Below are 11,403 nucleotides of genomic sequence, written 5' to 3' on the forward strand. Positions count from 1 at the left end.
TAAGAGAACAAGTATACACAGACTGAGTTTTTTTTCTTTTTTTACTGTTGATGTTGATAAAATCTTAACAGCTGGATAATCATCAGCAATTATGTGTAATTTATGATCCGTTTGGAAATGTAATAAAGTCCAAACTAACAAGTGCAGGAGCGGATATGATTCATGTTAGTCGACTTGGTATCATGGAAGATGCTTTAAGGTGTGACGTCAACCTTACACAAATATCTGTGTTTCAGTGACATGCAGTGACAGAATCCAGACCACAATTAGATTATAGTGTGTTTATTTAAAACATCCTCAATGTACAAAGTTCAGGTCGAGAAGAAAAAAATAGAAGGTGATGTGAAAAAAAGAACAAATAAAATGCTGATTTTAATAATGATTGGTCATCTACTTTATTCCTATTGCCTATTAAAAATGAAAAAATAAAAATTAATCAATAAATGAATATATCTGCAGGTATAGTAATCACATATCACAATTCCGATCAGAAAAGTCGCTGTACATTTTACTGAAGCACAACCTTGAAGTTTTTAAGACTAAATCGCAGTGGCTTATCCTTGTTTCCTGTATTTCTCAAGACGCCACTCAATGTGCCCTTCCAACAGCGTACTGAATTTCTTCTCTAGCTGTAGCAAAACACACAAACAGAAACAACACAATTAAAACAACGCACAATTAAAAACACAAAGCTGAGACCTTTCACCGAAGCCACAGCTCAGCACACTTGGCTAATCAAAATGCTGCTTATGTCCAAGTGGTGACAGATTCACCTCCTTAAATACTTCCTCCCTTGTTGAGTTCTTATCACACAGGAGAGACTCGGACGAGGAGCACAGCATCGACAGGCTGATTTCCTCTAGGTCTGGATCTGGGAAACGAACAGAGACTGTGAGATGTGCAAACAGGAAAGAAAAAGGCATGCTTCCATTCATGGGTAAAATTTGCATATGGTGGAATAAATACAGCTATGGACAGGAAAATAAAAATCCTGGACTAGCTGGTCCGATATGTTTTCGCAGCCGTCACCTTTTGCTCGTATAGCATCTTGTTTTTTCTTTCTCTCAGTCTGCCAAGCGAGTTTTCTATCAGTCATATAAAAGCTTACACTCACTGTAAATGGTAAACGGACTGGTTGCTATATAGTGCTTTTCTACACTTTCTGAGCGCTCAAAGTGGCTTACACAACTTGCCTCATTCACCCAGCAGGTGAGCAGAGGCTGTAAGCATTTCTCTGCTCTTTGTGAAATTTTGGGTCGCTGAAGGTGATTAAAATTGTTTTCATGATACGCTATTAGGTTAGATCTAAGACATAAATATCTTAACTTAAACCAGAAACGACTAAAGTGCATGTGGCAGCAGTGGCTCAGGAGGTAGAGCGGGTCATCTGTTGGTCTCTGGTTTGATTCCTGGGGTGTCAAAGCGTAGTTTTTCCAACTTACTAGAGTCCAATCCATCTATCATCAATCATGTTAGGTTAAAAAATTGGGACCGCCTGGTGTTCAAATTGAGTAAAAAAAAAAAGAGATCTAAATAAGTACCTTTACATTTATTACCTCCTTTTTTAATCACTTATTTACTATTTACTTTATTTTGCAAAAATTGACCAGAGGGCTTAATTTGCTGATTTTCAAATTGCCAGTCTCCGTGAACTGTTTATCCAGTTTTGATAAGTGGCCTGGTATGAAATGCAATCATCAAATTTCAAATCAGATAATATTAACTCTATCTGTCCTCTACTTCGAGTCTGGATTTCACCTTTTGAAAAAAAAGTCAAGTAAAAAGCAAAGCTACATAAAACACAATCATGTTTTTCCTTTCGGTTCCTTTCTGTGGCTCAGAACTTCTTTTTGAGGTGGAAAAATCCAGCCAGGCTAGACAGCTACTCGCTTACAATTCATGGGGAAAGCGCACCTGTCTAAATCTAATGGATTCTAATGGATCAAAAGCCATAACTGAGTTCAGCTCCTCAAAAATTTAACATCAAATAAGAAATAGCCTATTTTATCTTGGAAGCAGAAAACTTCTGAACCAGAAGTTTCTCATACTCAGCGACAGATCTGTGACTGAGACTTAGGGACTATCCACCAGACACTGATTTTTGAAAACTGAGTCTGGCATTTTCTTATTTAAACTTAATGAACGATGTAAATATGTTGTCCTATTCCTTGCTTTTGATTATCTTTTGTTGTCTTCTTACACTTGTTGCCTTTTAAATGGGACCTAAGTGCAGTTTTCACCTCATGTGAATACTGGTGTTGGAACAATAATAAAAGAAGTTCAAACCTGACCCAGCCCATAATCATGCGTGAAGTACAGAAAGAAAGTCAGCAGTTTTCTTGTCACTATTTTCTGTACTGCGCAAGCTAATGAGAATCAAAATCCATGATGAAGTCAAGGAGTATGACTCCTCTTATTTCACTAAAATCTGAGCAAGCACTCGGCGATGGTGGCAAGGAAAAACTCCTTTTTAACAGAACCAGGCTCATTTTAGGCAGAGCTTTTTTTTAATCTTGATGGGTTTTTTTGGAAAAGTTTGCAAATCACTGATTAAAGTTTCTTCTCTTCAGTTTCCCATAATAAGGATTATTTCTACAGTGGCCCTGAAGGGTCAAACACACTGCAACTTGTGAAAACACCAGCATACAGGAAAAAAACTGCAAAAGCACACAAAACAAAATGAAACTTTCAATGAAAGTTGAATAAAACACAAGGGAAACAGAATAAAACACCACGAAAGCTCAAAAAAGTGCAAGTGACGAGATAACTCCTACCAAGTGTCACCTATCATGTTGTTAACAGTTTTTCTTCCAAGCCAAAATTCTTACCTGTGAAACGTGCACAGGGTGCTGAGGCACTTTTCTTTCTGTCAGCGATTGCGTACACACTGAAATTATAGTTGGTCCCTGATGTCAGGCCAGAAAATGTAAACGTGGTTGTATCAGTTGTATTACTCCAACTGTGACCCCAGAAGTTGGAGTTGAGGTTAACACCATACGTGGGTGATGATGTGTTTGCAGGTGCGTCCCAGGCAAAGGTGATGCTGTCCTTACTGACACTTTTGGCTCTGGGATTAGTAGGAGGATTTGGCACTAAAATCAAAGAAGATGGAGAAAATTAGAAAGCCATTTCTCATTACTATTTTGCAGTCAAGTCAGCCTGACATAAGAGTAATGAAGTAATGTTTTTTGTGCTTTTATAAATCAGACTTGTATGAAATAGATCGTTTCTGCCACTGAAGATTTTTTTTTTTACATTGACATCAGAATTTTAACTTAGCTCTGCGTGGAAATCTTTTTTCTCAGTGGCGTAACAATCATTTAACAGATTTGCTTTTTTAGAATAAGAATTGAGATATTTCTGCTTGTAAACATTGGTGGTGGCAACCAAACAACTCTGACCACAGAAGATGACAAAAGTGACTCACGGGTGAACATGGTGGCGGACACCCCCTTGCTGGTAAATTGTCCACTCACTGCATAGACGGTCACAGAGTAATTGGCAGCATTCTTCAGATCTTTGAATGTGATTTCTGTTGCTTCACTTGTTTTGTTTTCACAAGCATGGTTGAGACACAGCTCGGCTGTGAAATTTAAAGCGCTACCAACAGGAGGCTGCCAGGTAGCGGTGAGGGCATCATTAGTTGTAGTCAAAATCAAATTTGAAATCGGTCCAGGAGCTACAAAACAGACAAGCAGTCAGATTAGAGGCGATCAGTGTAGCGTGGGACAGTTCCCGTTTATTTGTTTCTGTGCATCAACAATGAAATCAATCTGAACAATGAGAAAGAGTTACTTGTGAAGCTGTTGATCCTTTCGGTTTCTCCCACCAGGTCTTTGTTGACCCGCACGGTCACATAGATGAATATATGTGTGGCCGGTGGCAGATCTGTTACTTCCACGCTGCTCTGAGTGGAATTTACAGTTGTATTAAACAGGCTCCTGTCACAAAGAGAAACTGTTACTAAAGCTCATACCCAAAGCTCCACTCTTCTTTTCATCCAGCTGAACATGAAGATCTATTTAGCTGTAATAAGAAGACCTGATGGGACAGTTAACCTCAAAATCAGAAGCTACCTATCACCGCATCATTGTCCAGAAGGAGACATACACCGAACAGTGACCAGTTGGTCCAGTGACCAAATCGTGGTTTTTGGAAATTGCCGTTGAAACTCTTTCACAGGTTTTTTATTTCATCGTGAATTTTGGAGGGAGGGCTTTGAGCACTCAAAGACAGGCGCCGTAAAAACGATTCTCTCAGTCTGCCAAGCGAGTTATATTTTAAAACTTTAAAGGTTTATTTATTTCAATGATTAATTACTGAGGAAAATATAAAAAGTCAATGTATATCAATCAAAAACATGTAATAGAAATACATGGAACATTGACAGGAATTAAAATTTACATTTAAAGTCAACATTTAGGGCATTTTTGCAGCTGATCTCTCAAAAAAAAATAAAAGCTGGGCAACTCAAACAGCAAAGGAATCTAAATGACCAAACAACACAACAGGCTACATATGTGTATATTATTATTTTATTTTTGGCAAACTTCCTATAAGTTAATCAATAAATCAAAGGGGTGCAAAACTTTGTCCTTAAAGTCTGAGAAACATGAACTCTGCTTAGAGAAAAATGTGTGTGCATACAGTGTGGCTCGATTTCTACAAATACATACGTTCCATTCGTGTAGTTCGCTACCACAAGGATATCTGTGAAGTTTCCCACAGGTCCATCCCATTTGACAAACATCGACTCTTCTGTGTTATCAGACACTGTCAGGTTGTAAACTTTATCAGGCTCTGAAATCAGGAACAAGCAGATGAGCAAAAAACAGACACATCCACCAGGAAAACTTTACAGGCGCCTCTCTTCACGTCAGCAGTGGCTCTCATTTGCCTTTGCTGATTTGAATTTCATGTTATGTCAGCAAGAAAGGACAAACTGTCAACCGCTTCCTCGTTTAGGCGTAAACAAGCTTTTCGGCGCCTTTCACTGGTTTCAATCACATATTACACTTCCTGCTACTAAAAGAAGAAAAACAGATATGAATGTTACATGTGTAGCACAGACGTATACATGACAAAGAATGAGCAAAAACTCACTGGTATACGCTGAGACGTGAGCTTCATAGCTCCATTTAGATGCATCATTGACTCCCGAGACGACAGTGAAATTGTAGGGGGTTCCAGGTATCAAACCATCAACCTTTTTTGTCTCTGTTGTCACTTCAACACTGGTGGTCTTGTAAGTCAGACGATAGAAATCCACGTTTCCCTCTGGTTTTTTCCACCTCAGGAAGACAGAGTTTTTTTCCACATCACTGACTGCCAGGTTTGTGACGGCCTTAGGTACTGAAAAAAACACAGATATCATCAGTGTCTTTTATTTTTTTTAAACGTCAGGCTGAACCAGGCTCAGATGGGGAAAAGAAAGAAAAGGAAAAACAAACTTTGGGTAAACTTAAAATATACCATGTAGTGCAATAACGGCAAATTCGTGATCTTAAGTGTGAGTGTTGTTCTGGGTGTTTACATGATGCTGTTCGGGGTATATTATCAGAACTATAAGCAGGTGAACAGGTGCGTAAATAAATCTATATTTCTCACGTCCATTGAAACTCACTGGTGTAGAAGGTGGCGTTCTCTGGGTTGAGGTCTCTTTTACACTTGACAGGGAACACCTGGACCGAGTAGGAGGTGCCTGCTGTCAGGTTGGAGAGGCCACAGGTCAAATCAGTGACGTTAATCACCCATGTTTTGTTATCCTTTTGACCTTTGACCTCTACCCGATAATAGCTGATATCGCCCGGTGCAACCAACCATGTCAGGTTGGCGCTCTCAAAAGTTATATTGGTGACGTTGACTTGTCCCATGAAGCGATCTGTTTGAAAACATGATGAAGAATATTACTTAGACAGCAACGTGAAGGCAAGGACAAATGCCCCGTGTTTACGCTACGTGTAATAAAGTCACCTACAGTTAAATCAAATAAGGAATATTCAAGGGCTTTTTTTGGCAGGAAATATAAAGTGGACATTAGGATACAATGTTCTGAGCCTATAATGAATAAAAACATCATATATCTGAATATGACAGAATAAAACTACTCCTATTTTTTAACCTCCTAGGACTCCCAATCAGCCCAAATAGCAAAGAGAAATTAAAAATGCATGCCATGAAGGAGTTCAGGTCTTAGGAGGTTAGATATAAGAAATACATTAATTATGGTCTTAACCTGTGTTTGACTGGTTTAGTAGGCCTACTCCTGTCTTGACCCACCACACTATACAGGCAACTGTGAGTGTTATATGTAATTTTGCATTCAACACAATCTAGATCTGGATACTTGGCGAATTTAAAGTATTGCCTCAAAAAGGTCAATCATATAAGCCTAAATCTGATGAAGTGGCTAGATCATCACCAAAGTGAGGTGATTAGTGTTTTATATGCACTCAATCAGATTCAGTTAAGCTTTAGTTGCCAAACAAATGGTTTCATATTTGACTGTAGCAAACTTTCATATACAGAGGAGCTCAGAGGAGCTTGACTCAGTGACTGCATGACAAGCTGAATCATCACCCCACCACCACCACCGTGCTTGATTGTTGGTATGAGTTATTTGCACTGATATGGTGTTTGGTTTAATCCAAAAGAAGAAAGTGGAGATGATTGGCCGTGGTGATGTACATTATAGCCAGAGATCGCCACCTAGGTCTCACCTGTCCAAAGGACAGAGTTTTATTCAAATGGTGCTTTACAAACCTAAGCCATGCTGCCATGATGTTTTAGAGAGAGCAGTCTTTCTCCTGGTAACACCATACTTGTTCAGTCTTTTTCTAATTGTACTGTCATAAACTTTAACATTTAACATGCTATCTGTAACTCTTAAGGGTCTTTGCAGTTTTACATTGCACAGTCTGACCGTGGGGTGAATTTGGCAACATGTCCACTACTTGCAGCACTGAGTTTAGACACACCTAAAGTGCTCACAGCATCTGGCTGTAACTTAACCTCTAAATTCCTAAATGGAAGCATTAAGGGTGGCCTTAGTTTTAACTGTAGTATTTTATTTGTGTGATAAATTAGCAGGTATCTGCATCTGTGCACCCATACAGTTTGTGACCTACCTTCATAACAAATAAATGGCAGACGCTCCAGGCAGCTCTTTTCAATCCACGGCCCAAAGCTGAGCATGGCCACACACGAGTCTTCAATGTAATTCTCATCATTACTGTCGTCTTCATCTTCAGGTTCTTCTGGCTCCTGCACAGGCGACTTCTCACACTGTGCTGCTAATGGCATCTCAGCGGTCGTCCAGGGTGCACTTGTGGTGAAATATGGAGTTGTTCTTTGGGTTGTCATGTTTTCCGTTCTTGTTACGTGTGTTGTACTTTCGTCGGTAGCAACAGATTGGTCAGTGAAGTCTGGTGTGAATTCAGTTGTTTCAGCCGGGTCATCACTCCAACTTGTCACATTATGTCCTGATTGTGTTGTTGTCGTGTTGGGCGTTGTGAATTCTGCGTTTGTAGTCATGGGTGTTGTTGGCCTTGCTGGGCATGTGCAGGAGCAGCTGCAGCACACGGTTTTGTTGGGAGGTTTTGGGGAAGGTTTAGGCAGCGGCCAGCCAGGGTACCAGTTTTGGAAGGCTAGGGGATCCCCGTCAGCCCACTGAGTCCAGTTCATAATGGGACTGCTGGAGTCACTGTTGTTGATATAGTGTGTGGTGAAGTAGCTTTCTGCGTAGCTTGCAACAGTGCTGGTTAAGTCGCCGGTGGAGTTGTCGATAGAGTTGTTTTTGAAGTTAAAGTTCTTGCGAAGACCGATCCAGTGGTCAGAGGTGATGTCCCGGGCAAGGGCCTGAATGTTGTCTGGAGTCAGTGTCACCAGCTCTTTGAAGCAGGCCTGGCCACACACAAAAAGCTACTGTCAGTCTTTTATAGATGGGCCAAAGACTGGAGAGCATTTCATGTTATAAGATGGTTTTTTTTAACAATTTAGATTAAACGAAATCTATAAAGTTGAGAAAAATGACAGGAAAAGCGCTACAATATATTATATACTATAATATACTAGTATATTTTGTCTTAAGTCTTAGACCAGTGTTTAAAATTGCTCACATATACCAACAGATGTGGCTCATGGCTCTAAACTGCAAGATGATGTTTGATACAGACATACAACCTGTGCTAAAGATATATCCGCCACATTTAGACACACAGGTAAGCACATAGTCGACACAAGCACAACTAAAATAACTTTTTTGCTTCAAATATAACCTGGTACGTCAGTTTTGCATACTGAATGCCTGTTGCTAGCATTTAGGCTATTCTAAGTTAACAAACAGCTGTTAGTGTAATCCATAACCAAGGTTTCCAAATGTTAGGCAAGTCATGTTTCTATTATTCCTGTGATACAAGTGTACAAAAAATAAAATTTCCTTTGCCACTACTTTGTAGGTATTGATATCCTTTCATCAAAGGGAACCCAAATCCATTCAGGCCGTAATGGATTTTTATAAAAAAGGGTCTGTTTGATCCTGAGGATGATCTCAAACCCAGTGACGACCACCAGGAAAAGAAGTTGGAAAATACTGGTGGTCACCTGTCTCTTAGTAGATACACCTATGGTATCAGTTTTAAAATCCTATGTTGCCTTGTTAAATAGTTATCACATTCACAAGATTTTCAGAAAACTTGACCTCTGACCTTGAGTTCACGGTCACTGAGATTCAAACTGAGATTCTTAGTAGATACACCCAGGATATCAATTTCAAACTCCTATGTCAGTTGCTTCTCGAGTTATCGCATCCACAAACTTGCATTTCCACACCACCAACCTTTTTTAAATTCCATATTGAATCCCCTCTCACATATCTGCCTTAGTGAATAAAACTGACGTGGTATAGCTCAGCTTCATGCTTCTGCCCGTTAGTGCATAAATTTCAGGTTTAGCCTGTACCTGACAGTAGTTTCGGGCGTCAACCCAGGTGAGATTTTTGCGCTGGATGAAATACTCTCGCTGTGCATCGCTGTACATCGACGTCAGAGCTGAGGAAGGAAACGGCAGACAAAGGTTTGCTTGTTTGTTTTTTTTACAGCCTTGCCAAGTTATCAGCCAACCAATCAGGAAGCATCACTAGCTTTTTTTCCAGAGTTTTCGCAACGCTGGCGTCATCTTGTATTTGCACTATCCTTACAGAGACTATACTATCATGTAGTGTAGTGAGTGGAATAACAGAGATCTAAACATGAACATTTTCAGATTAAAATACCTTTAAATGGTGACTATAAGAGCACTTTCACACAAACATGCTCCCAGTCCTATTACCCACACTTCAGTATCATCTTTGAACAAAAAGTAGTGTTTTAAAGTACAGATTAGGAATTATTATCCACACTATTTAAAACATTTTTAAAGTATGTCTCCAAGTGTTGTTAGACAGTGCATAGAATCTTTAACGCTAGTATCCCAAACATCTTCATTTTTATATTAACATTATTTTATTGTTTTACTGTTATTTCCCCAAAATTATCAGGGTCAATATTATTAGCCTCCATCTTGCTAATAGTCAATCATGTACCTTTTTTTGCTGGATAACAGGCTTCGTTTATTGTAGTTTTAAACTAGCCTCACAAACGTCTGAGAAATCCCAGGGTTAGGGTTTGTTCAGTACTGTGTGGCTCTCTTTGATTTTCTTGATTATGTTTCTCATTTCAGTCCTTGACACTTGGAAAAAGGTGTCTTAACTTTGCATATATCCATCTCCTGCTTTGTGACCATCAACAATTATTTTTCTCATTTCTAATTTTTTTTGTTGTCGTTGGTGGTGTTTGTAAATCAGAAGACAACCCTCAGGTTTAACTTGATTTTACAAGAACTAAGCGTTATAAAGTTAAAGCACAGCACTGAACAGCAGTGGTCTGCATTATGGTTCAATTAAAATGTCGGTTTCCACGCAGAATTGAGTACAGGGTGCAGAAAAGCCAAAACGTAATGTTCCCACATAAGGACACAGAATCTCAGGAGGTTAATAAACTGACAACAAATAGATTAATTATTGGTCAGTTATCACATATGATGAAAATACAGATCATATTCCTAAAATTCTGGACTTGATGTCTCCTTGTACACTGTCTCACAAAATATTTTCTGACATACAGATTAAAAATCTGTAAGCTTTAAAAATAAACTACAAATACTCACCCCAGCACAGAAAAATACAAATTTTCACCTGAAACTTCCCCATATTGGTGCTCTGTACACTTCCAGACTGATACTGTATTAGAAGAAGGAAAAACAAAACAAAACAAAGTGACTAAAAACTCCAGCTAATCAAAAACAGCCTAAAGGTGAAATATTTGATGGCTCACCACTCACCCGGTCTACAGACGCTGCATCTCTTGTGACCTCTCGGTTTGTGATGCGGGCAAATAAAACAGGTTATAAACCCCACATTTGACTGGTGTCACAAGGCTCCATTCAACTGTAGGAACCTTTAGATAGCATCTGTTTTGCATTTATAATCCAGACTTGCAAAGCACAGAAAAATATTTGTTTATGCTGTCCAACAGAACACAAAACCACAGTGATCCTTATCGCATTTATTTTACGTTAAAGCTTAAAGTTACAAGTAATTAGTACAATACAAAAGTGAAAAATAACAAAAATATAGAGAAACCCTCTTATACAAAACTTTTCCCCAAATAATCAAAAACAATTAGAGGAATGCCTTTTAAACACATTTTTGTTGGCAGTGTAAAAACTGTTTGGTCAGCGGGGACATCAACATGACATTTAAATGCAAACATGAGAGCTCACATTCACTTTTTATGAAAAAGGTCCAAAAGGGGAAGAAAAAAAAAATTGTTCTCATTACATCTATTTACGGTGTGACTACTCAAGTAACACTAACTTATCAGACACTTGTCTTTTTTCTCCTGTAATAAAATCTATACTAAAAGACTGTTAGTTCAGGGGATGATCCAGCCAGCCCCTCATCTACCAAAGCTAACTGACAATTAAAAGAAAATGTCTCCAACAACAGGCGAAACAAAAAGAGTGACAGTGAAAACTGATACATCTGCATTTATTAAAAAAAAAAAAAAAAAAAAAAAAAAAGCCCCACTAAAGAATGATCAGTTAATACCATGGGTTAGTTCGGTTTTACACTGCAAACATGATTACATATTGCATATGAATCAAGGTTGCGCAGAGGTGGTTGCATTTTCTAGACAATCATGCAAAATATATATTTTTTTAAAAAATGACATGGTGCGACTGTAGCACAGTAATACAGCAACATCAGAGGCAAATTCCATTCAAGTTTTCCAAGCCTAGCTTTGAACTTTATTTAAATAAACGGCAGTGTCTCGTTATAAAAAGGATAATTCTTAATCTCACTCA

The 11,403-nt window shown here is 38.7% G+C and overlaps 1 protein-coding gene across 1 annotated transcript; it reads right to left on the minus strand.

Annotated features, from left to right (window-relative positions):
* Positions 1–285: 285 nt before the first annotated feature.
* Positions 286–10,271, minus strand: LOC118455653 (receptor-type tyrosine-protein phosphatase eta). The gene is made up of 11 exons (XM_035915275.2): positions 10,204–10,271; positions 8,959–9,047; positions 7,128–7,902; positions 5,624–5,881; positions 5,104–5,352; positions 4,677–4,800; positions 3,796–3,941; positions 3,428–3,679; positions 2,829–3,092; positions 774–871; positions 286–629 (listed from the first exon to the last, which is right to left on the minus strand). The coding sequence occupies exons 1-11, from the start codon at positions 10,244–10,246 to the stop codon at positions 555–557; spliced, it is 2,373 nt and encodes a 790-aa protein (XP_035771168.2). The 5' UTR covers positions 10,247–10,271; the 3' UTR covers positions 286–554.
* Between the last annotated feature and the right edge of the window lie 1,132 nt (positions 10,272–11,403).

Source organism: Neolamprologus brichardi, chromosome 3 (assembly GCF_056152115.1).
Source record: "Neolamprologus brichardi isolate AB-2024 chromosome 3, ASM5615211v1, whole genome shotgun sequence".
NCBI lineage: Eukaryota > Metazoa > Chordata > Actinopteri > Cichliformes > Cichlidae > Neolamprologus > Neolamprologus brichardi.

Coding starts and splice junctions, on each gene's coding strand:
- LOC118455653 (XM_035915275.2), bottom strand. CDS start 10,246: ATGGGGAAGTTTCAGGTGAAAATTTGTATTTTTCTGTGCTGGG. Junction 5,882..7,127: donor GCCATTTATTTGTTATGAAG/GTAGGTCACAAA, acceptor GTTTTCAAACAG/ATCGCTTCATGGGACAAGTC. Junction 3,942..4,676: donor GCGAACTACACGAATGGAAC/GTATGTATTTGT, acceptor TCTTTGTGACAG/GAGCCTGTTTAATACAACTG.